Source organism: Aotus nancymaae, unplaced genomic scaffold (assembly GCF_030222135.1).
Source record: "Aotus nancymaae isolate 86718 unplaced genomic scaffold, 86718_ANA_hifiasm-v0.15.2.pri h1tg000036l, whole genome shotgun sequence".
Lineage (NCBI taxonomy): Eukaryota > Metazoa > Chordata > Mammalia > Primates > Aotidae > Aotus > Aotus nancymaae.
The window spans coordinates 73577699-73605170 of record NW_026988450.1 but is presented as its reverse complement, the minus strand read 5'-3'; the positions used below and the strand labels follow the sequence as shown (position 1 = coordinate 73605170).

The 27472-nt window shown below is 38.3% G+C and overlaps 1 protein-coding gene across 4 annotated transcripts in view; it reads right to left on the bottom strand.

Moving 5' to 3' along the window:
- NSMCE2 (NSE2 (MMS21) homolog, SMC5-SMC6 complex SUMO ligase) overlaps positions 1–27472 on the bottom strand; it is a 278569-nt gene that overhangs the window by 167563 nt on the left and 83534 nt on the right. For all 4 annotated transcript variants that reach the window (XM_012451626.2, XM_012451629.2, XM_012451627.2 and 1 more), the window contains one exon: positions 8666–8819. In XM_012451626.2, coding sequence (XP_012307049.1) covers positions 8666–8819 — 154 coding nt within the window. The remainder of the gene's footprint in view (positions 1–8665; positions 8820–27472) is intronic.

The following is a 27472-nucleotide window of genomic DNA, read 5'->3' as shown; positions in this document are numbered from 1 at the left end:
AAAACCACGGGATCTGGAAAAGAAGGACTGCTATGTAATGTCTGGTATCGTTCCTACTCCCTAATCTCTAAATGCAAGTGACCAAAAAAGATTCTCTCTCAGCTAGATGAAGCAGATTCCTCCAGTGTCATCAAAGTACATCAATGCAGTTCTATGATCTAGAAGATCAAAATAGGTGATTCACTCTTCAAGAGTCCTATTAAAAGTCTTCTTTTTTTTTTCAATAAATGAATGATATGCTTGAATTGAGAGAAAGAAAAACACATGAAAGTGTTTTCAAAAGTTGGTGTGGTACAGGGGAAAGAACATGGGCTCTGGTGTCACCTAAACCTGGGTATGAATTTCAGCAACAGGATTTCAGGCAAGTTATATTACATCTCTTTGCTTATTTTCCAATCTATAAAATAGATACAGCCATCTTACAGAGATGAGAAAAATAAATAATAACGCACATAAAGTCTCCAAGTACTATAGCCCACATAGGTAAGCACTCAAACAATGTTGGCTGCTATTCATTAATTCGACAGGCACTCACTGAGTAGGTACTAGGCATTATACAAAGCTTGCCTATGACTTGTATTGGAACTCCTATTGGAACTATCTTCCAATAGGAATAGGGCAAACCTAAGATGAATGCAAAGTAGTTAAGTGTCTTTATTGTACAACATAAAGGACATGTAGAAAAGTTAATTTCTCACCACAAAATAACTCCTGGACAGCTTAATGGCCTGATTAAAACTCCACCACTATGGAATCAATCCTTTAATTTGAATTAATCTTTTTCTTAACTTAATTATTTATTTGGTCCCCCAAATCTCCTAAAAAGTAACAGCTTTACAAAAGAGAAGAAGTAAAGTAGCTATTCTTCTCTCCAATGTTTTCTCTTCATCCCTGGCATCGTCTGTCTTCTGGTTCTACTGTTCACTAGCTTTGTAGTCTTGGGGATGTCACTTTACCTCTCTGAGGCCGCTTCATCATTAAGATGGGGATGATACTCTTCAGCTGCAATGATGTAAGTCAAGATTTATGGAAAAGAGAAAACGTACAGGGTGGGAGGCACAAAGAAAGCAGAAGGGAGGAAAGAGACACACAGAAAAGATAGACACTGACTCAGAGAGGAGGAAAGAGGAGAGAGGCAAATACTCAATAAAAAATTTGTTTAGGGCAGAAATTTCACTCAGTGAACATAAGCTCTCAGGCCACGGATACAATCCAGCCTGAAAAAGTCCATCTTGGTTGTGACATTTAAGGTTTTCAGCATTTCCCAACAATTAACAGTTACTCAGCAAGTGAATGGCAATGGCTTCATCAACATCTTTAAGGAAAAAATGAAGACCCACCGAGAGTCACAAAGAGAAGGTAAAACCATAGAAAAGCCAGCAAACTTCATAAATTGGTTTAAATGTTCTAAGCAGTCACACTTAAGTGACTTAAGCCATACTCCATGATATTAAAAACTGTTTATTGCTATATATACTATACATATGTACCAACATATCATTGTAAAGGGTTATATACACAAAATTATGTATTTACTTTTGTTGAGCAATTTAAGGTATTTTCAAAGACAATATAAATTTTTAACCTTTTCTGCTAATTTCAGATATCAACCCTATAAATGCTTATTTTTGTCCTCTATTTATTCTCTTCCTTACTGATGATGTATTGAAAGGAAAAGGATTTTTATCATCAGACTGCCTTAACTAGGTTCTGAGCCTATTTTTCTAGGCAGTTTATCTGATCAATTGAATGAATCTGTTCTGTAAATATTAACTGAGCTCCTACTAAATGAGAAACAAAAAGAACATAGAGATTAATAAGAAATTATTCCTGCCTTACACAGTCTTGGGCTTTGGTTTATAGCAGGCCAGCAATTCACATCATTTGTGAAGTTGGATAGACAGTTGTACCTTATGACAAAGCAAGAAATTTGTAGGTTAAATAGTATCAGAACGAAGGCAAGTTGGTCAACTTTTTGCTCAGTTTAAATGCACTCAGTATATTTCTAGGCAAAGACAAATATTTTCCCTGTTGGCACTACCTTTATTTACTTCTCATCTGTCTCCTTCCAAGTTTCAAAACTCACACATACCTTTCCAATCACTAGTCTTCCCTAGAACCACACTATTCACCTGCATCTGGATGAGGGGGCTCCCGTACCTGGCCCCCATCACAAAACCCCCACTTGCTTTTTCAGTAGAACCCAACAGGTTTCTATAATATACATTCCCAAATGAAGTAAACTGCACATTTTGGCCTTAGTCTGCAGAATATTGAAAGCAAAACCATCCACTCTTTTGAAGAAATCACAAATTAACAGTAAATTAAACGATTGCTGTATCTCATTGAAGTGCCTAATAAGGCACTAAAAAATGATATTATGAGAAGGTAAAATCAAAAGTTACAAACTAATAGTTTTATCTGAACAGTGTTTTAAAAATCTAGTAACTTAGACTTCTAAGTTTTCCAAAAGAACCAGAAGATCTGGCAACACTGGGTCCACACCCATTCACAGCAACAATAGGCTGGCAGGGGTGACAGGTGTCTTCTTTCAGTAGCACAGAAGCTCTCAAGCACATGATGGTTTTCCTGAAGATTCTTGTGACCACCAGGGACCTGTGCTATGGTAATACTACACCGTGCCTAGGTCTCATGCTGGAGTTCAAGGAATACAGCAGTAAGCAAAACATAAAAACCCCTACCCTTGTGCAACTATACTGTGGTTTTGAATAGATGGTGAACGAGATGGAAAAGCCACCAACTAGAAATAGTAAAGTGAAGGTGTTCTAATGTTCCCGAGACGAAACATCCTACTCAATGGTACCCTTGAGAGAATCCTTTTGTAAAGTGAATGTCCCCTCCCTCTTCTTATCAGTTTTGAGATCTAGATTAGTGTGCTTAAAGTGAATCCATATTAATTGCTGGATTACAGTGTCAATTCCTATGTCTCTGTATGTCTGATACAAATATCACTGTCACTCAAAATGATTTATAAGCTTCACTCATAGAGGCAATTATCTCCATACCATATATTCTATATATAACAGTGACCTAAATATACTGTCTAAATTTGTGGTGGAGCTTTTCAGCTTAGCATTTTTTCATTAAAATATATATTCTCCTTTATGCTTAGAATTTAAATGTACTAACAAAATTATACTGCACATTAAATTAATACAAAAAATTTCAGATTCACAGTCAATTCTATTTTTGACCATAAAGCAATGCCTTTATATTTGGAGTTTCTAAATCTCAGTCTTAGACACTTTCCAAATATAAGGGCTTTGTCAACTGCCCTCGATTTCTGCCTTTGCTGATGTACACTAAAATCTACAATGCCCGCTAGTCACATAACAGGTAAATGAATAAAAGATGCCAGAAAGATTGCTTGATGACTTGAAAAAGTGTCTATACAGAGGAGTTCACACATTCTAATTAAGTTCTCCTGATGTTAAAATTGCAAGAAACCATGAGCTGTAATAGTGAAGACACTTTAAGGCAAGGAGAATAGAAAATTATCCATATTGTTTAGCTAAATTAAAATTATTTCATCCAAGAAAGTCTGGTTATGTCTGCCTTAAACCAAATCATATTGTTTCATTTCACAACTTGGGTTAGTGAGAATATGATTACTGTTTAAGAAATTATTGTCTGTGAAATTGTTCCCTAACTCAGTTATCACCACCATCATTATCCTAGGCCTCTTGTTTAGAAGTGTAGACGTTATCTTCAATCAATCTTGATTTTGTATGACTCCAGGAATTAGAAGTATCTAAAATGGGTGGTATCTGAAGGGAGATCAGGCTACTATTAAGTGACTAAAATCCAAGTCTTCTGGCTGCTAAGCCATGTTCTTTACATTACGCTGTACTAGCTCTTCTGCAATAACTTAAATCTAAGGCTTTTAAAACTAGCAGAGTCAGTATCTCATTTAATCTTGGTAATGACCCTGAGATGTAAGCTGAGGCAGACATAATTATTTCTAACATACAGGACACTGGGTATCTAAGGGACAAAATTCTTTGTTCAAAGATATTATATCTAAAGCCTAGTAATATCTATAAGACATAACTATTGGGAAAATTATTGTGTATAACTGAAATATACTACATTTAGAGTAACGATATCTTTAAATGAGTGTAGTGTATCTGTTAGGTTTGTAATCTGGGAATGGTAAATACTAGACATCTGTACTGCCCTCTCCTTTCCCACTGTTATCTTTTAGCACATTCTTTCCTACTGGAGCTGAACTCAGCCTCAGAATCTTTCTGAACTTACTGCTTCAGAGAGCCCCTATCAGTTGACTGGCACAGTATTCCTGTTTTGACTCTCCTCACTTAGGTCCACATTGTACAACATTTGTTTCTGATGTTTTTCTTTGCTATTTGTTATTAATGGTTCTCATATTATATCATGTTTGTATACACTGTCTTCTGCATGTACAGATTCTTGCTTTTTGCTTTTTATTTATTTCAGAGCCTCAACTGTAGTAATTAATACACAGTGAAGCCTCAAAGTGTTCTGAATACACCTGAGACAAATGGATGGTATTTAGGGAAAAATCTAAAATTAAAAAAACAAAAACTGCCGTTATTTCCCAATATAATTTAGATCAAGGGTCAGTAAATGTTTACCGTAAAAAGCCAGATAATAAATACGATAAGCTTTGCTAACTAGATGGTCTGTGATGCACCCACTCAACCCTGTCATAATAGTGTGATAGTACCCACAGAAAATATATAAACAGGTGAGTATGCCTGTGTTCCAATGAAACTATTTATGGACACTGAAATAGAATTTTCATAAGTCACTAAATATTATCCCTCTTTTGATTTTTTTCTTCCAACAATTAAAAAATATAAAAACCATTGTTAGCTTGCAGGTCATAGAAAATTAGGAGGCAGGCTGAATTTGGTCCATGGCCCAGTTTACCGACCCCAGGCCTAGATCTAGAATTGTCAAAGTGAGAGCTTCTGGTGGTCTGCAAGATCTTTTCAGCAAGTTCAATTATCAATGTGTGAGACAAGATTTTCTTTGTGTACATCAACAAAATAGATAGAGATATGAGGATCTAGCTGCCTTCTATTAAGCCAGAAATTGAAGAGACTGGCAAAAATGTAAACAATGCCACTCTTCTCAATAATTTTTCCTTTATGTTTGTAAAATATAAAGTGGTATTTCATATCAGATACTGTTTATGTTAACATGTAATAATAGGCTTATTATTTTTAATATGTTAATACTTTTAAAATTCTCCAGTTTTGATTTCTAATATGATAAATGTCAGCTGATATAACCAGTAAACAAAAGCTCTCTGGAGGCTCTCAGTAAATGAGACCTCTGTAAATAAGAATGTGACCATACGTGGTGGCTCACACCTGTAATCCCAGCACTTTGGGAGGCCGCGGCAGAGGTCAGGAGTTCAAGACCAGCTTGGCCAACACGGTGAAACCCCATCCCTACAAAAAAAACAAAAATTATCTGGGTGTGGGGCGTGCACCTGCAATCCCAGCTACTTGGGAGGCTGAGGCAGGATAACTGCTTGAACCTGGGAGGCGGAGGTTGCAGTGAGCCAGGATTGCACCACTGCACTCTGGCTTGGGCAACAGAGCGGGACTCTGTCTCAAAAAAGCCAAAAAAACAATTTAAGAATGTAAAGGGAGCATAAGACCAAAAAGTGTGAGAACCAGCTGCTGAGCCACAGCTAGATTCACTTACAGCTGGTGCATTGCCAGTAGAGTGTACCTAGGCCTGCCCATGTGACAAAACCACCTGGGAGACAACTTCATTGCATCTCCATCTTGGCCTTTCTCCACCTAAAAGATTCCTGGTATTTCTCTGATTAGATCCTGATTGGTCAAATGTAATCCCATGCATTTATGTTCTTACATAAGAAAATTAGTGAAAACATGGTGGTTATTTTCATAAAAGAACCCTTTGGATCTATGTAGACCATAAAAGCACTTTCGCCTTTACTCTGTCAAAACAGGCAATTATAAGTAAGTCTCTCTCCCTGACCTCTATTTTCTAATCTTTAAAAACAAAAAAATTATTATTGCTATTCCCTGCCGCCAGCGCATATCTCAAAATAGATTCATTAGCTCATTTATATATCATAGTGTACCTTTGACCTGGCTACACAAATATTGTGGGAGCCTGGTCCTAATTAGAATCCTCACAGCAGTGTTAAATCTAAAGAAAGAAAATCCACTAGACATGATACAAGTTCAATTAACAGTGCTAATAATGTTGCACTAAAACTACATTTTGCAAGTAAGGCATACAGATCTTACAGAGTATTTTTAAAGGTATTAATATTTTGCTTGTTCTGTCATTTGAAATCTATAAACTTTTTAAAATAAAATTCTAGGGGAAATTTTTATTTTAATTATTTTAGGGGAAAGTTATTTTAATTCCAGTGTTACAATATACAGGGAAACCTTATATAAGGAAGTATTTCTTTCAATATAAATACACACAAGGTTTGACTGTCTATCCAAATAATGTGTACTGGTGGCCTGAGGAAACATTTTCTTCCCCCCCACCCCCATTTTAGAGAGATTTAAGAAATAACAGCCACGATTTCAACATGTATCGTTTTGTTGAATTATATGTTTTTAATTAGAAAGCGTTTCTCCATGAGTATATGATTCTAAAATTCTTCATCATTTACCTTATGGAATAATAACTTTGTGAACAATAACGAAAGAAGAAAATTTATATTTCTGAATATTTGTCCTTCAACCAGTATTGTAAAATTTCTTAAAAATCAGGAATTACGATTGGATGCTAAGTCTGCCACAATTTATGAATACTGGCTCCAAACAGTCAAATAAAATACATTTGGCTACTTAGACCAACACCAAAACTGAAATTCACTAGCATATTTTTTTAAGATTGAAAAATTACTATTTATTTGACAGAAAACTTTTGCATTTAATAAATAAATACAAATAACTGATACATACATTAGTTCAAAATATTTTCACTAAGCACCATATAGAATAGTTCCTAGTCCTTTCACCGAGAACACCTTTGAAAAAATGCCTAAAACAATCAGTTTACTTAGGTTTTTAATCAAGAAATCTAAAACTGCCAATCAGAGTTTCTAATTATCATGAGATGACCAGGTAAACAACCTGGAGGTCATATAATGTGAGCTTTTAAAAGCTTTGTTTAACCTATACGTCCCAACAGAGCAGATTTGTTGGCCTCAGGCTGGTAATCCCAGGTCCATGTGCCAGATACTACACACACACACACACACACACACACACACACACACACATCACTGAGTAATAAGTATCACAGATAAGAGATAAAGACTATATGGCCCATGTATATTTAAGGAGAATAATGTCTAATTCTCATGGCTGTACAATTAATTCACTAGCATCTTGAAGATCAGAAAGCCACCGGCAAATTATTATCTCTTTAGGGTATTATTAATCATTTGAGGGAATAGTGAAAAGTACATTAGAAGGATGTTGGGAGTTGTGATATTCAAAAAAGAACAAAAAATAGACTTAAAATATGGGGAAAATGCTTACTGGTTAAATCTACAGTAAAAACAAAAGTCTCATCATGATTGCAAAACATTCCAAATTGTGAAACTTAAGTTATTTGTACAATAGACAAAAGTGAAGCAGCTTCCTCAGTCATTTTTTGAGATCTCAGCATCAATTTAAAGAAAACGCTTATATTTAAAAGAAAGTCTATTTCAAAATACAAATCCCTACATTAAGCACATATAAGGACATGAAGTAAATTTATGTCTCCTATCATACAACATTCCTGCTCAGTGTGTAAATGAAGGGGATGGAAGACTAAAGTTAGAAAAGGTTGTTTGCTTCACTATTCAATTCTTTAAGAAATATAAGAGTCTCAATCCTAAAAGAAGCAAAGACTATAGGACTAACTAGATACTAATGTGAAAAAATCAATTTACATAAAATTGGTATGTGGACCACATGGAAGAATGAGAAAAGAAAGGGCATATGTACTTTACTGTGCAGAAAAGATATTATTATTTCTGGTAAATACTGTTTACAAATTTTTTTTATACCAAAAAATTAAATTCCTGCTCCAATTTTTAAGTCAAAATTATGTCCACTAAAAAACCTGAATGTAATAGTTTATTAAGAAGGCAACAAATTTTAAAATCACATGCAATTTACACTACTACAATGCTAAAATTGATCAAGGAGATTTTGGTTCATAGTTGAGAAGATAAAAGCAGTCTTCTGAGAAAACATAGCTAATGTTACTCCAAAGCAGCACAACCAGAATCAAAGTGTGGTTATTTTAAAGCTTGGCACAGCAGTTTAAAACTTGAAAACTACCATTGTTATTTAAATAAAATAGTTTTCAGTTTTATTTTGTTTTCCCAATTCCCCTCCCCAGCAATGGGACAAATACATAAAACTAGCTGCTGGGAAATTTTCAAGAGCACTTTGTGGAAACCGTTGGCTTTCAGAAATGGACGGGCTGTTTTGAATAAAAAATTAGACAAAATACAGAATTGCAACAACACTAGAAAGCAACTTAGAAAGAGGATCAAGCCAAGCAGATAAGCAAACTTTATAAAATCAGTTTTCTGGGGCTGTTCATCAAGTCAGTTCCCTAATTTCAAAAAGCCGAACCAAAGCAAAGCATGTTGACTTACATTGCTTCTTTAGTTCTTTCAGCTGCTGCTTAAACTGTACAAATTTTTCATTATTTTGAAAGTCTGCATCAGAATTCTTGTTCTGTAAAGCCAAAAATTTCTTCTCCACCAATAATTTTAAATCTGGTATTTTTTCTGGACGTTCTTCTTTTACCTAAGGGACACAACAAAATTACCTGAATTAAATGCTAACAATAATAGTGTTAACAAAGTTTTGCAATATTGTTTTTATCTCAGATAATTCAAAGCAAAAGATAGTGAGGCTGAAAACAATCTCTTGAACAAAGTACCAAAGAGGTTGGGACACGTTCTAGGACAGACTGCTGGCAAATACTGAAGGGAATCATTCATGCCAACTTGCTAACTACTCATTCTATTTTCGCTTCCTTAAGCTGATGGCCCTTCAATGATCCTACTAACTTGGTTTTTTTTTTTTAATTTTTATTTTTTTGGTTTTTTTTGAGATAGAGTATCGCTTTTGTTGCCCAAGCTGGAGTGCAATGGCATGATCTCGGTTCATTGCAACCTCCACCTCCGGGTTCAAGCGATTCTCCTGCCTCAGCCTCCCAAATAGCTGGGATTACAGGTATGCGCCACCACACCCAGCTAATTTTGTACTTTTAGTAGAAATGGGGTTTCACCATGTTGACCAGGCTGGTCTTGAACTCCTGACCTCAAGTGATCCACCTGCCTCAGCCTCCCAAAGTATTGGGATTACAGGCATGAGCCACTGCACCCAGCCTGATCCTACAAACTTGTGGTCTTCTGATAACTACCAGGGAAAATCACAAATGTGGCAACTTCACCAGACCTGAGCATCAGCACCCAGGTCTGCTCAGTCTTATCTCACACTCACCAGTAGTTATTCCATCCTTCATGCTCAACAATCGTTTTTTTTGGCCCTCCACCCAAGCAGGTGAGAGTCACTTCTACTTTACAAAAGTGGCTGGGGCTTTAACCTTGACTTTCCCTAATGTCCTGCCATGCCAAGGAATAAGTGCCCCCCGGTTCTGTTCAAGGCTAAATTCTCAACCCATGTTCTTCTCCATCCCCAAAAATATAAACTTATTTCCTAATATTAGAAATTTTCAAATATGCAGAAAAGTTGAAGGAAGTATATTGTGAAGACTCATTCATCTACTTCCTAGATGCCACAATTAACATTTTGCTCTGTGTATGTTATCACATATCTATCCATCTATCCATCTATCTCTCTATCCATTCTCAGCCCTGTTCTTAATTACATCTTCATCTCTTTTACAATGAACTTTCCTCTCTACAGCCTCTTTCCCCAAGAACCTTTACAGAAGCTCTTCACACCCATATTTTAAAACAAACAACCTCTTATAATCCTGGCTCCCTGCCCCCAGTTATTTTCTGTTCATGTTCCACCTCCTTTGGGGGAAAAAGGAGCCACCCTTTCCACTTTCTCATCCTCCAGCTTTAGCCACTATAGTCAAGCTGCACCACACCACTTCACTGCAGCTGCTCTGCATCAGGCCTTCATAATTGCTCCCTTTCATCACTGGCCCTTTCCTGATGCTCCTGCTGCCAAGCAAAACTCACCAAGCTCTCTATTGTGCCCTCATACGCTTGAGACAGACCTCTACCACCATTCCAGGAATATTCGATTGCTTATTTTTATGCCTTTCTCCTAACAAAGTGTAAACTCCTTGAAAGATGTCTGATTTATCATAGTATTACCAGTGCCCAGCACAGAATAGGTAGTACTCAACATGTATTTCAAATAAGTTAATCTTATTAGTTCCAAATATACTTACACACTAAAAGCCACAATTTACTGGCTGCCATTATTATTAGAATACAGTACAATTTCTAGGCTGGAAGACAGTTTAGAGATAATCTAATCTTAATCTCCTACCCTCAGTTTCACAAATAAATAAAATGATGTAGAAAGAAGTCAAATGACTTATCCTCTTTCCAAGTAGTCAGATGTAATGCAAAGACTACAAGTTAGATACAGAAAATTCCAGATTTTGGTTCGAGTCAGTGGGATATATTTCTAATCTCTCTGAATATGAGTTATTGATGCATATGAAGTCAAAAGATTATTTGCAAAGTATCTGCTTTAACTTTTGTCACAGAGGAGAAAAATATAATCTTTTGCTTAATTGCTATTTATTTTGATTACTAAATAGAAAATGAGAATTAAGCATGAAACCAAAATGTCTAAAATTTATATTTACAGTAGAGTGTAGGAACTGACTGCCTTCTTGTATTGCTAACCCCCAAGTGCTGGATTCACCATTAAAGAGAGTTGTAGAAAACATGGAGAGGCTTTAATGACAAGTGCTATATGTAATTAAGGATTTAACAGAAGTTATGTAAGGCTAAAGAATAAAACTCAGTTTGGAAAAGAGAAGATAGAAAGGCTATTTAATTATGTCTAATATCTCAAGAATAAGAGCTACTGGCCAGGCGCACTGGCTCATACCTGTAATCCCAGCACTTGGGAGACCGAGGCAGGTGGATCATGAGGTCAAGAGAGCAAGACCATTCTGGCCAATACGGTAAAACCCCGTCTCTACTAAAAATACAAAAATTAGCTGGGCGTGGTGGCATGTGCCTTTAGTCCCAGCTACTCGGGAGGCTGAGGCAGGAGAATTGCTTAAAGAGGTGGAGGTTGCAGCAAGCCACGATTGCACTCCAGCCTGGCAGCAGAGCAAGACTCTGCCTCAAAAAAAAGAGAGCTATCATACATGTGACTAACTATCCTCTACCTCTACATAATAGAACAAGAGTGAGAAGTTCAAAATCATAGCATGGAGAATTGAGAGTAGACCTAGAAAATAAATTGCTGGTTCTTAGAAAGGATTATAGGCTCTCTTTCTGGATTTATGACATAAAATGGACTCACATCCACCTAAGATATTAACGGTAACATTATAGGAAGGCATTCAGGTGAGCCTTGTCAAGGTGTAATCTGTCTGAAATTATTACGTAATCTGGGATAATCTAAGCAGATAAGTAAAATCTGAGTGTTGTTTTCCAACAAAGTCTCTAACACAGTCAACCTACTTTACTCCCGCTGTTCCACTACAATCACTGCTGAGGAGGTGAAGACTGAGTAGGGGTGCGGGCAGTGAGGATGGAGGGGAGAGGCATTTTGAGGTCTGACAACATGACAACCTGAAATATGACTAGGAAAAGCTGAATACACCATATTTTTAGTGATTCACTGTGTTTTTCCCCCAAAACCAGAACCTTTAGAAAACTGCTGTTTTTCTAAACAGCAGTTTAGAAAAGTGCACATAAATTCACTGCTGCAAATGTCTTCTCTCCTGGTTTGATGCTACAGTTTGCAGGGCCATTCAATGCAAAGAGATCTTACTGTATTCTAGCTATCAAAATGAAATTAAAAAAAAAATTCAACTCTATCAGTTTAAATCAATAAAATAAATGGGCACTATTTTTTTAAACGATTTCTTGCTTTGTTTGAATATCTAAGAGAAATAGATTATTGAGAGGAAAAAAATTGAATGGCTGATCATGTAGTATGAAAAAGATGAAGATGACTTTCTTTTCCTAAGAGAATTTTTTTTTTTTTTTAATTAAAGAGACAGGGTCGGGCTCTGGGTCATCCGGATTGGAGTACAGTATTGTGATCATAGTTCACTGTAACCTTGAACTTCCTTGGACAAATTTCAAATACCTCAAAGAAGTTTGAAATGAAAGGAGAGGATCTATTAGATTAGGTCCATCCTTTTCCTAAGAATAGTCTCCCCAGATACAGGACTTAGAATCTCAGTGAATTAAAAGATACTAGGTCTATTAATTTACTAGGGTTGCAATAAAAAAGTACCACAGACTAGGTGGCTTAAACAACAGAAATTTCTTTTGTCACAGTTCTAGAATCAAGAAGTCCAAGATCAAGGTGTCAGCAGGGTTGGGTCCTACTGAGGTGTCTCTCTTTGGTTGGTAGGTGGTATCTTTCTGTGTCATCACATGGCCCTCCCTCTACACAGGTCTGTGTCCAAATTTCCTCTCACAAAGACATCGGTCATATTGGATGAAGGCCCACTTACTGACCTCATTTTAACTTCATGATTTCTTTAAAGACCCGATTTCCAAATTCTGAGGTCCTAGGGGTTAGGACATCAACATACGAATTTTGGAGAAACACAGTATACTGGATTAATGTTTCTACCATTATAATTTAAAAGTGAGAGAAGCTACTGAGAAGTAAACGGCAGGTACCATACTTACATGATGAAAATTTACTACTGCCCTTTGAAGACAAAAGGTCAGACTTTTCTGTGCCACCCACTTACTCATCTACTATTCCGTGAGTGCTCTCTATGTGCTAAGCACTGTAGCTAAAATGAGAGAGGACCAGAAAGTCGATCAGGGGCAGAGGGTGAACAGCCCTGGAAGCCAGGTTATAGAATTGAGACCTGACCAAATAGGCAGCAAGAAAGACCCTACAAGATCTTTGCACTGTGGAGGAGTAAAGTGATAATGAGAACTTAAAAAAAAATGATTACTATCGTTAATGCCTGGAGGACACACAACTGACAGGGAGGGTGAGGGCAGTTGCTGCCACATGTTAACTAATAGGAGAGGTGCTGGCAACTGGGTCAGACCGCGATGCTGTTTTTGAAGCAGAATCACCAACTCTTGTTGTGAGAAGACAAGGGAGTAATGATGCCTCCAAGATATTTAATGTGGACAACTAGTCAAATGCTAGTTTTTCTTGAGGAAAGCAGCAGAAATCACTGAATCTGTAAGACGTCGAAGTGAAGGTACCTAGTATGCAGCCAGAAACATTTAGAATGAGGGCATGGGAAGACAAAGAAGAGCGATGCAAAAGGAGCTCTGTAAAACTGAAGAAGAAAACCGGCAGTGAGGAATGCTACAGAAGAAAGGAAAGAAAATTTCCATTAGAGAAGTGCTTGTCCTGTGGGGAAAATGATGCGAGTGAGCTTAAGTAAGAAAAGGGCTAATCCTTAAATCCACTGGATTTAATTACAAGGCATTCTTCATACAGCACTGGAACTATTGCTCCATGAAGCTTCTCTCAGCCATGGGTTATGTCCCCGGTGCCTGGCATGCTGCCTGTTGCACAGTGGATGCTCAGATGATGAGGGTGAACGAGTGAATTAGGAAGGCTAAATTACACTGTGTTGAGATGAGAAAAGGGGTTAACAGAGTTCTGTGTGAACTAATGAATAAAGTTTGGTGGCAAAGGAAGAACAAGATATGAAGCAGATCTTGGGAATGAGAGCGCTAGAGAGACTTGTTTATTTGTATACAGGAACAGGAGTTAGAGTTGTTATGATGGAGGAGAAAAAAAACTTGGAGCTCAGGATCAGACTGATCTGAATCCACTCTGGGTATGGATCTTGAGACAATCCCCTGGGCCTTGAATTTTACTCATCTCTTAACTAGGAATCAGAAACACCCATTTCTGTGCTGTGAAGATTTAACTAAATCACACCTGTGTTGAATTCTGGCCCATAGTAAAGGACCAAAAACGTTTATACTTTTCCTTCTAAGTTCAGTGAAGAGACTTCAACACAGCCGTGGGTTGTGGAGGAGCTGATAAAGAAACCTAACATAAAAAAAAAATTAAGAGAAAGCAAGTAACAAATTTCATTTGAGAAAACCATTCCAGTCCCAGGGCAAAAAACAGAGAAGTCTGCAACCAGCTGGGAAAGCATGTAAATAGTCCTTACAGGTGTCAGAAATGCCTGTGGGGCTAGACAAGCAAGGACACAAGGAAACTCACAATAAGTGCACCTAATAGGAAGTGGTGAGGACTGTGTTGAAGTAGATGGTACAAACCCCAGGTAAGAGGAAAGCTGTTACTTGGCTGCTGATGTCTGCTGCCAGGTGAGAAGGCAAGCCCAGGCTTTCCCAGGACAGTTAGAAACTGGGATTTTTATGAGACATTTTTCTGTTTTTTAAGTGAATGTATAGTGTTGCTGTGAGGTAAATAAATGAAGTAATAAAGTACTCACCTGTCTGATGCAGAAAAGATTGAATAACGAGTAGCTGGTAGTATTGTTGTTACTATTATCATTTCATATATATATGTGTGTGTATATATATATGTATCTCCAATGTTGCTGAATATCCAGGTCTGTAGTTCATCAAGACTGACATAAAAACACTCATGTGGAGCAACTAGTGTATGAATTTTTTTTTTTTTTTTTTGAGATGGAGTCTCACTTTGTCACCCAGGCTGGAGTGCAATGGCTCCATCTCGGCTCACTGCAACCTCCACCTCCTGAGTTCAAGTGATTTTCCTGCCTCAGCCTCCCAAGTAACTAGGACTACAGGTGCATGCCACCATGCCTGGCTAATCTTTTTTTTTTTTTTTTTTCCAGTAGAGATGGGGTTTCACTGTATTAGCCAGGATGGTCTCAATCTCCTGACCTTGTGATCCACCCCCCTCGGCCTCCCAAAGTGCTGGCATTACAGGCGTGAGCCACCGCGCCCAGCAGTGTATGGATTTTAATGGAAACCATGGAAACAAATGAATAAATAGACTGAATAAATATAAACAAAAAAAAAAAGGACTGAGACCAAACTATGGAGGATATCACATTTTAAGGGCAGCTAAAAGAGTTTAAAAAGAAAAAGTACAAGAGTTAAGAAACAACCAAAAGAAAATATCCACAAAGTTTAGGAAGGAATTTCAAGATCTGTCAAATGCTGTAGAGAAGTCAGGCTATTTTAAATAAGGAGTGAAAAGTGTGCATTAGACTTCTGAGTCACTAGAGACTCTAGCAAGAGCAGACATATGCACAAAGGCTGACTCCAAATATCCAGGTCTTTGTTTAATGAACTGCTTCAAAAAGAAGGAAACAGTAACAGGGAGAAACACGCAAATCCCCTGAAATTCCACAAACTCTTCAATATATTGCTCAGTTTAGCTCAAAATCACTTGTGAATACTTAGCTACATGTAATTAGAACCCAACACCTCTGTGACTGCAACATTTCTTTATGTCAGCAAGGAGAAGGTAATCAACGAGCTGACTGTTAGCAACTAAGGCCTCCAAATGGCTCTGTCCCTATAAACAGAGGCTTGTTGTTTTAGGAAAAAACATAATGGGTAGAAACAAAAAGTAGAACTCAGTCCTCATCCATGCTGAAACTACATTGTATTTCTGCCATATTTTAACACAAATATTAAATGTATTTATATGATAATATAACTCATTTCTTTCAAACAATATTGTATGCATATGTAATTACTTAAAGTGTGTCATTTTATTGTCACAGGGCAAAGTCAAAGTCTCCACCTCTTCCAATTATCAGTATAGCCTTATAGCCATCATTTCACTGGGGGTGGTGGTGGGGGGGGGTTGATCACAGGAGCTAAGGATATTAATGAGCTGAGTCATTCACACACTTTTTGAATCATGTGAGAATCTAGCATAAAATTAGTCATTCCTGTAACTGAACCAAGACCCAGATAGATTTACTTTCTCCAAAACATTCATTGTTAGATGTCTGCCTCCCAAAATAACACATACCCAATGATTTTACATTTTGGAAATGACACAGCCTTCAGAAGTTTATTACAGGCACATACTGGTGATAAGCTATTTGCTTTATGTTCTGCTTAGTACTCCTAAGCCTTCCAACTTTTTATTCCAACTTTTAATTCATAGTGATCTAAAGTTATGGAACTGCTCTCATGCTGGAAATCCTGACGGAATTGCTTCAATTGGTCCTAGAACATTCATTCAACAAATAATTACTGAGTTCCAGTTGGGTGCCAGGCATTATGCTAAGCACGAAGACATTTATGGAAGTTGGTCCACACTTAATGACACATCACCAAACTAACTGGTCATGTACAGGGTAAATTTATATAGGCCAACACTGTCTCCACCTTTATATAGCAAAAAAAACTTGGTAAAGTTTTTATTAAAAGGCATGCCCTAGCTGAGAATCATCATGTTTTCACTGGGTCTAACCTAATGGCATGTACATATGGACATACCATATTTTCTAGAGTTTAGTATATTGCCTCTGCCCTATTTAAAAATCACACACACTAATGATGACCAGCATGGATTATAACCCTTCATCTCATGCCAGTTTCTGTTGCCAATTGCACAACCTACACTGAAATCTATTGGACCAAATTATCTGTAGCTGAGTGTGTTTCCTAGTGCCATTATTTAGCATGGGTTTGACTTTTGGCGAAACACTTAAGAAAGAATACTTCCTCGTTGAGCATTATGACACATCAAGTGGACTTTATGGTTTGCCAAGGTGTTGTGATACACTATTATTAAGTAGCAGCCAACCAAACATGGAAACACCTTTCCTCCTTCAAGCCTTTTGGAAAAACTGTGAAAATGAGTAAGGTTAAACATGGGTAAGAGTGCTATTTGTCTAGTTCTAATGGACCAGTCTCATTAGAATAGACAGTTGTCTAACAGATGGAAGCCGAACGAGGCAACCTGCCATCCATGTGCATCTGTTACTAAACATTTCTGCTGTTAAAAATTACTCCAATAAATTTCTCATGGCACCATGCCCACTATAAGATGATGACCAACCAGAATGATTTATTTATATGGAATACAGCATTAGGATCCCCATACTGGTGGAAAAGAAACCAAATTGATTTTACATCTCTGGGTTTTTCATGTTGTTTTGGCAGAATTCTAGAAACATGCATTATATTTATTTCTCCATTTATTCATTCAGTAAATATTTGCTGAATGTCTACCACATGTGGGAACCATGCTAGGCCTTGGAGATGTTATAATAAACAGACTAAAGTGGTCCCCATTGTCCTCAGAGGCTTTTGGATCTAGTGGGGGAAACAAATATTATTCAAATAATCAAGCAGGTTATCACAAACTAGGTAAAGTGTTGGGAAGGAAATTTATGGAGTGCTGTGAGAGCATATAGCAGCAACATAACGAACTATTCGGGATACCATTTCATAGACAATCTTTTTAACAGTGCTCAGTTTAAACACAGGTCATACTGAGGGCAAGGTGAGAAGAGGATTATTATTGCTGTTGTTAACAAACACTTTTCACTTGCACAGCACCTTTCATCTGACTGGTTCAAAGCCTTTAATACATAAAAATATCATTATCCCAATTTCACAGATATGAGGAACAGGCAGTTTGCAGTAGTTAAGCGTCTTGCTCAAGGTCATAGTGAGTCAGTGTCAGCCAGTTTCAACTCATTCAAACCCCCGTTCACCTTAAATGTTTTGCTTTGCTTGTGCCTCCAAGTAACAACTTAGAATGGACTTAATTTTATGAAAACACACATGATTTCAGACATACACCCTAACTTTTAGGGGCCACGTGTCGCTCTTTGTACGAAAAGACACATATTCTGAATATGAAACTGCCTTTCCTGTGCACCACACCTCTGCCATCCACAGAATGACCCAATGCTTCATTCATCACCATGGTATCTCACTCAAGATTGAACAGCGAACGAGTACAACGATGGAATGATGCTAATGGGATTTATTGTTCTTACCATATACCCCATCATCTACAAGATCATCTTTCAGAATGCTGAAATCATCTTCTGAAGATTCAGTTCCAAATGAAATTAGATAGGATGGTGTCTCCCAAGATGCTCAGAACCAGTGAATAATACATAACATTGTTTCTCCCACAGCCGTAACACAGGGCCCAATAACCAAGAGACAGAAGCAGAATTAGTTACACATCTTCTCCTCCCCATCATCACACCTAATGATCAACTTGCAACTCCCCCTCACTGCGACTCTGGTTCTGCTGGTTTAAGTCTCAGCACCCAAGCGAAGAATGATTTCACCAAGGGACTCAACAATGCTTCCACTGATTTGGAAGCTTAAACTGCAACCGAGCAATTCTGAACTCCTCATGACACAGAACAGAGACAAAAAGGAAGGTGACAGAATTGGTTGTGTTAATGAATCTCGATTATCAAGGGTAAAGAAGATTGTTGCTACAGAATGAGAGAAGGGAGGTGTGTGTCTGGAACCTGGACTACCTCCTGGTTTGACCGCATCTAGCGGTAACAGATAATGGAAGACAGAAACGTCTCCAAACAGGCAGGACCACCAAGGACGCCAAGCCCCCTCCCCTAACCCTACAAATGATAGTCTACAGTGTTGTCAGATATAAGTGACTCAGATAAAAATCTACAATTAGCTGAGAGCTGGCTGAGGGCAAAAAGAACATGGAATGAATGAGTAGTGGAGGAAGGGAACTGAAAACACCAACTTTGGATTCAGACCCAACAGCAAAAGCTAAGACTGAAGTATCTACTCATATTTCTTCCTTGGTCTGACATAGACACATTTCTGTTTTTAACTAATTTCCCCTTCTCCTTTTCTCCTAATATTTTATAAAAAGAAGTTGGTGGCTCACTAGTTATAGTGACATAAGGGAACCTTAACAAAAGGAACAAGCTCAGCCCAGACATCATGGACTTCAAGCTGGAAACAATACCTGGTAAGATGTGTCATTCCCCCTTTTGGGGAGGGAGAGAGCATGTTTTTTGCTTTTAGGAAAAATAGCTGCAACACGTTAGAAGGAAACATTTTGTTGTTGCTGCCACTGTTCTTGTAAATTTAAGTCTGGGAAAAAAGTGCACACAGAGGTTGAGTAGCCAAGCTTACCTGTTTAGAACTGTTTGAACACTTATCCTAAGTCTGGGAATTTCTCACCTTAGGAGTGATTGATATTTCACTGCAGTAAGAACCAGAAATTCACTCTCAGCTTTCCCTGTAGCAAGAAGACAGATATGCCACCTTGGTCCTTTGCCTCTGAGATTTTAATTCTTGAGAATGACGTGAGGGAGGTGCAGCATAGAAGGTGCTGTCAACAGACCCAGGAACCAGATTATCTAGGTATTTAACCTTTAAATCCCAGTTCTGCCTTGTATCAGCTGTGTAATCTTTGGCACGTTACTTCACCACTCAGAAAATCAATTTCTTCATCTATAATCTCCTTAACCCTTGAGTATTAAATGAATTAATGTAGGTAAAGAATTGAGAGTTTTAAAATCCAATACAGAAGCCACTAGCTACCCATGGTCATTAAAATCTAAATTAGTTAAAACTAAATAAAATTAAAAATTGAGTTCCTCAGTCACATTGCCAAGTGCTCAAGTGCTCAATAGCTGCATGTGGCTAGTGATGACCACTCTGGACAGAGCAGAACATTTCCATCACTGCAGGAAGTGGCACTGGGAAGTGCTGACTTACAGAATACTTTCTAGTACTCAGTAAGCACCCAAATGATAACAGCTGCTATTATTATTACTGGTGTTCTTATGGTCACATTGTTGTTATTATTATTATAGCAAGTTTAAGATGTAGCCAGACAAAATCTGGTAGAAGAGACAAATAAGTAAGAAGCAATTTAAAAGTTGTAATCTGATCAGAATTAACAGCAGTATTAGTAGCAGCAGCTGCTCTCAACTGTTTATTATTGGCAAGGTACTGAGGTAAGCACTTGATACAGATTATTTTATTTAACCTTCTCCCAAACAAATAACATTGGAAGTAAGAATGAATACATCCTGCATGACTGATTAGGAACTGAAGCTAAGGAGAGGTCTAACTGCAAGGGGTCAGAGAGCTCAGTACCGGAGCTGGGAGTCACCACTGCATTAGCAGGTCTGTTATATCACTAAGTCCATGACATAACTACTACCCTAGCTTCAGCTATTTACTTAGAGCCTATTGGGGTCACACAATGCTCCAGATGCTGGGAACACAGCAGTCAAGAGACCAAGTTGCTGCCCTTGTGCAGGCTGTATTCTATTTGAGTAGGATAATAATAAGAAAATATTTAACTAGCCAAATGGTAGCAAGTGCCACGGAGAACAATTAAACAGAGTGGAAAAGAATGAGCTCTTCTATGATGCACAGTCAAGGCAGGCTTCAATAAAAAGATGACATCTGAACCAGAGACCTAAAGAAAATGAGGGGTGAGCTACATAGTTGGAGTCACAGAAAAAGGGGAAGCGAGTAATAGGAGAGGAGGTCAGAAGTATTAATCAGAGTGTAAAGCGGGACAGATGATGGAGTGAGTCCTTTAGCTTTTACTCTGAGAGAGATGTAAAGGTTTTGCACAGAGGAGTGAGAAGTTCTGAATTGCTTTTTAAAAGGGGATCATTCTGGCTGTTACAATGAGAACTACTTTTGGGGAAGGGGAGCAGAAGCAGGAGACTAGTCAGTAGGTGCTGCAGACATCCAGGCAAAAGGTGAGGATGGCATGGATTAGGGTGATAGTAGGAGAAACAGTGAGAGGTGGTCAGACTCTAAATACATGTTGTAGGTGGCTCACGCCTGTAATCCCAGCACTTTAGGAGGCCAAGGTGGGTGGATCACCTGAGGTCAGGAGTTTGAGACCAGCCGGGACAACATGGTGAAACCACATCTCTACTAAAAATACAAAAATTATCCTGGAATGGTGGCATATGCCTGTAATCCCAGCTACTTGGGAGGCTGAGGCAGGAGAATCACTTGAATCTAGGAGGCAGAGGTTACAGTGAGCCAAGATCACGCCATTTGCATTCCAGTCTGACCAACAGAGCGACACTCTGTCTAAAAAAAAAAAAAAAGAGTAAGGTTTATTGATGGACTGGATATGGGCTGTGAAAAACTTAAGGAACTAAGGACAACTCTGGATTTTGGTCTAATTAAAAATGGAATAGTAATACTGCCATTTTCTAAGATGGGGAAGTCAAGAGGAACGGCTGTTTTTGGAGAAAAACAAGAGTTTAGTTTTGGAAGGTTAAATGTGCAATGCCTATGAGAATGAAATAAAGTGAAAATGAAAAGAAGACAGTTATATGTCTGAGATGTGGTTTAGGAGGACTGGGTCACAGCTACAAATGCTATGAAAAATGATTAACTTCATGATGTCATGAGAGCACATGAGAGGAATCCACTTGGCAAGCAGAGGTGGGATGATGTCAGTGAAGGCTGTAAGAAAGGAGCTAGCCTCAATCTGTGAAGAGTGAGAAAGAGTCAGTCTTTGGAAATGAAAAAAGAGCACTCCCAGTAGACAGTGTGTGCTAAGGCCAGAGGCAAGAGGATGTTCCAAGAACTAGTGTAAAAGAACAGCGCAAAATGAGACTAGACAGGTAAGGAGGGGTGTATCCCATGTAAAGAAGTTTGAGCTTAATGCTGAAAGTAACAAGTAAAAACTGAAGGTAAAGATGTGGAAAAGGCAGGCAAAAAAAAAAAAAATCAAATTTTCACTTTCGAAAGATATCATGGGCTATCAGATAAGAAATACAGACGAAGAGAGCAACTGTGTGCAGCCAGTGTTCCCAAGGGGAAAATGGGAATGGAGGTAGGCAAATTAATTTCAGAAGCAGGAAAATTTGGAGATGGAATATAAAATATGAGGAGCTAGGACAATGAGGATGACAACCAGATTTCTGATAGGAGAAACTGGGTGGATGATATTGCCATTTACTAAGTTACAGAATCCCAGGAGAAAATCAAGGAGAAAACTTCACTGTGGGACATTGAATTTAAGGTGCCTATAGCACATTTAAGTGGAGAACATCAAATCTGTCATTACGTTCATGTGTGTGGTTCTCAGATGAGAAATCTAGAATGGAAATAAAGATCTGGGACTCAGCAGCATAAAGAGAGCAATTAAGTTATGAGCATAGATGTTTCTCAGGAAGAGTATGCAATGTGAGAAGGGAAGAAAATCAAAGAATGGGTAGAAATAGCAAGCTTTAGTGGGTGAAGAGATGAAGTAGGATCTACCAAAGAGATTATGGAGGACTGACCAGAAGCTAGAAGAAAAAAACAGATGTGTTGTCATGAAAGTCAGGGGAAAATAAAAATTCAGGAAGGAAGGAGCAGTTGTCAGTAGCAGAGAGGTCAAATAAGAGAACAACTGAACAATATTCTCTGGATTTGTTACTAGGTGTGTAACCCTGGGTGAGTCACATAACTGTCAGCCTTAGCTTTCTCATCTACACAAAAATGCTCTTATTATCTACTATACCCTGGTTGAGAATACATGGTAATGTGTATAAAGCATCTCAGCATTAGACACACTAGGCACTACAAATAGGCTTCATTCCTATTACCACGTATCTTGTTTGTCAGACAGGCAGGCCGAAGTAACAACAACTAGGGTTGAAAGCACCAACGTATACCTGTAGTCTGAAAGTCTGTGTGCCCTCCAAATTCATATGATGAAATCCTAACCCTCAAGGTGATGGCATTAGGAGGTGAGGCCTCTGGGAAGATATAGAGCCCAAGGGTAAAGCCCTCATGAATGGGACTGGTGCCAACATCAAAGAGGCCCCAGAGAGCTTATCTGCTCATTCCATCTTGTGATGACATAGCCAGAAGGTGACACTAAGAACCAGAAACTAGGCCCCCACTAGATGCTGAACATGCTAGCACCAGACTCCAGAACTGTAAGAAGCACATGTCTGTTGTTCATAAGCTACCAGTTTATGGCATTCTGTTACAGTAGACCAAATGGACCAAGACAAATGGAGTCAACAGACAACTTGAGAAAGGGCAACTGGGAGAAAAGACTCTATACAGTCTTTTTCCTTTTCTTCCACTCACCTCCTAATGTTTCCTTTCTCACTCCTTCTAAATGCAGCTTATAACACAGAAATTCCCAAGAGCTTGTCAAGGGGACCTATTTAAGCATATCTTAGTATTTATTAAAATACAATATTTTGCTGACATTCACTACAATCTTCATGAGCTTGTGATAACATTATGCTCTTAAGAAGAGGCAGCTTAAACTCATAAGCAGTGCATAAAAAAATAAAATAAAATCTTTCATAGACATTAAACCCATCAACTAGTGATTTCAAAAATTCTTCCAACAGGTTTTGAAATGATAAGCCAGGTAATGTTTATCAAATGAAATACCCTAACTATATGATTACAGAGACCTTTGAACAATCAAACTGACTTTCAGCTTGGTTTCGACATTGACAAAATGAGTCACAGAGAAGTTTCCCAGATGGCATTCAACATATACTTTCCTATCAAGGATTAAAGTTCTGTCTACCCTTTCCTGTCCTCACCTCCTCAAAGACATCACATCATGTGGAACTGAGAAAACTTCCCCCAATGCTTGCATTTCTAATATAGAAAGCATGTTTCCTAACATAAAAAACATTCTTAAAAGAAAAAAAAAAAAGAATTCCACTGATTTTTTCCCCCACATCTAGCCTATTCCCATCCCTTTAGCATAATTTCTTTCATAGCCTCTTTGCCTTAGGATTGACTTTGCAATTCTTTTAGTACAACTTTCAATATACAAAGCCTATATTATGTTCTATGTTCCCTTCCCTAACTGCTTATTCTGTTTTATATCAAATTCAAAATTTCTAGCAATCAAATTTCTAACTAACGAGAATCTCAACTTTCTTCTACATATTTAGATAAACCTCCTTTTACTACACAACTCAGTAGTGATTGTTCATACCAAAGCTTATCCGGTGGTAAAGAGCCATCTTGCACTAGAATCTAAACAATTAGCTACAAAGGCACAGTGAAAGAAGTCTGCTTTGCTCCAGTCTTTGTGTGAGAGTATATGTGGAGGGAAGATGAGGTGGGAGACAGTAGAGGAGGAATCCACACACATGGTGCTGCTTTGTTGTTGTTGTTGTTTTGAGACAGGGTCTTACTCTGTCACCCAGGCTGGAGTGCAGTGGCGTGATCTTGGCTCACTACAACCTCTGCCTCCCAGGTTCAAGCAATTCTCCTGCCTCAGCCTCCCGAGTAGCTGGGACTACAGGTGCATGCCACCATGCCTGGCTAATTTTTTGTATTTTTTTTTAGTAGAGACGGGATTTCACCATATTGGTCAGGGTAGTCTTGGACTCCTGACCTCGTGATCTGCCCGCCTTAGCCTCCCAAAGTGCTGGGATTACAAGCATGAGCCACCGTGCCTGGCCACATGGTGCTTTTTTTGAGACGTCTTGTTCTGTCACCCAGGTTGGAGTGCAGTGGCACCTTTTAAACTCACTGCCTTCTTAAACTCCTGGGCTCAAGTGATCCTCCTGCCTCGACTTCATGAGTAGCTAGGACTACAGGTGCGTGCCACCAGGTCTGGCCAATTTTGTGTTATCTATCCTGAGGAACGTAAAAGACTTAGGAGGAGAATGGAGATGAAATAGTGCTAAGTTTCATGGAAGTCTTTTCTTACTGAGGCACTCTAAACAAGGAAGACCCGCCTTCCACAGCTGTGACCACTGAGGAGTACCCCAGCTAGATGGTAGCAGAAGCATCTTCCCTAGTTTCCCCAGTCACACCCTCCATGAACTAGAGGATCTTAAGAATCCAAAGAACTAATTCAACAAAAAGACAGGAAAATGGGAATTGTTTTCTTCCTTCTGTTCTTGCTAAGCATCCATGAAAAAATATCTTTTTAGGGCCGGGTGCAGTGGCTCACACCTGTAATCCCAGCACATTGGGAGGCCAAGGCGGGCAGATCACTTGAGGTCAGGAGTTTGAGACCAGCCTGACCAACATGGTGAATCCCCATCTCTACTAAAAATATAAAAATTGGCCGGGCGTGGTGGCTCATGCCTGTAATCCAAGCACTTTGGAGGCCAAGGCAGGTGGATCACCTGAGGTTGGGAGTTCAAGACCAGCCTGACCAACATGGTGAAACACCGTCTTTAAAAAAAAAAAAAAAAGAAAGAAAGAAAAATATAAAAATTAGCCAGGTGTGGTGGTGCACACCTGTAATCCCGGCTACTTGGGAGGCTGAGGTATGAGAATCTCTTGAATCTCTTGGGAGGCGAAGGTTGCATTAGGCCGAGATCGCGCCACTGCACTCCAGCCTGGGCGACAGAGTGAGACTCTGTCTCAAAACAATAACAAAAAACCCAAAACAACAACCACCACAACAACAAGAAAACCTATTTAGTATGACTATAGTAACTGAAAAGATAAGCAAAAATTGTATTTTGAGATCATAACATTTTTTCAAATCCATAAATTAACTTCCAAAATGCCAGGAGTTTTCTAATAAATAGTAAGTCTGACTTCAAATCCCTTGTCTTTACACTATGCCACATGTCTACAGCCCAGAAAGAGGGCAATCGAAGGATATGAAGCTGAATCTTTTCCCTGTTATCACATCTCACCCAACACAATCAAGACTATGGAATTACCAATACTCCATCAGTTTATTAGTGCTCTTTATCCTTTACCTGCTCTGTTCACTCCCACCTAGCAGCCTATCAAATTCTCCGGCACTGCCTTCTCTATAATTAATATGGCTTCCTGATACTTGAAGTTGCTTCCCACTAGCACACCTATCAAGTTGCCTTATGCCTTCTAATTCTCCTCCGTTTAGAAAGATTTCCTGACTAAATGAAAATAAATTCTAACCATCACAAGCCTAATCAAAAAACTGCTGTATTATACATAAATTAGAACAATAAACAATATAAAAACCACACTTAGATGCTTCATAACCTATAGAGTACTTTTGAAAATAATGTATATAATTTTGATAATCAGTGATTAGAGAGATTAAATAACTTCTCCAAACCAAACAATAGGTGATGGAACTTAAGACTACAGTGTGGCCACCAACTCTGCAAATAGATTAATACTATTTCATAGGGCATTGTAAGATAATATCGTCAAACTACTATGTTTCTGGATATGATCACCACCCAGTAATATCCAGATCTTCTGATTATAATCCAGTTTCCTTAATTCTTTCATATATTTTACTCTGGAAGTGCTGAAGAAGGCAGCAGTCATCGAAAAATACCGTCTTGTATTAGAATGACATTTAAACATTTTTAAACCAGCTTTCATATTCTGTTTTCCAACTTAATTTCACAACCACCTTGTGCATGAAGATGAAAAGAGGCAATTAATATTTTCTGAATGCCTGCTACATGAGGCCCCATGTCTTTTGAAGGCATACATTAAGTACTTTACCTAAATTATTTCATTTAATCCTTGCCACAGCCCCATGAGGTATCACTGTTCTCTTTTTACAGATAAGGAAAAGTGAAGGTTTATGAGGACAAGTCACTAACCCAATGTCACAGTGTTAGGCAGGGGAGGAACAAAGGGAAGGCTAGGTCTTGTGACTCTAATTGCAGTATCCTTTTCACTGTTCAGTGAAACATTTTTACAAGTCCCATATAATGCCACATACGGACCTTATCACTGTCTTCTGTCATGGAGACTTATCCCTCACTACTTCTGAGACTTGATCATGAGCAAATCTGTAGGCTAACCTTGCAAGAAGCAAATAATTATTCAACCAGAGATAACTGAAAACGGCCTGGCTCATTGCAAGCACTGGAGATATGTTAACTAGGCTTCAAAGGGTGAATAATACTGGCTATTCAAAAGTTTTTCCTTTTTTAAATATAACCGTTACATATAACAATATTCTTTCCTTCAAATAGTTCTTCAATTTTAATAGAATCCCTCTCCAACACATGCCACATCAGTGTGGGAAGTCACTTTTTATTTAGATTAAATTTCCCCAAACTTTACGTTTGAAAAATTTACAATAAGATATGTACAAAATCATAAATATACTTTATAACCAAGACTCCCTAAAAACATTCTTACTCTCAACTGAAAACTACAACTCAAAGTTACTTCAATGAATAACATCCACCTTGAAACAGAAATGTCACGAAGAGAGCCTTGACTTACATGTCAAAACACTGAGGTTCAAGTCTCACCTCTTGAGACTAACGAAGCGATCTGAGCAAGTCCCTTAATCTTCTTGAGGCTCAAAGTCAACAACAACCACCTTTTCTAACTTTGTAAGGTCACTGTGCTCATTAAAGGGACTGGGGACCTGAA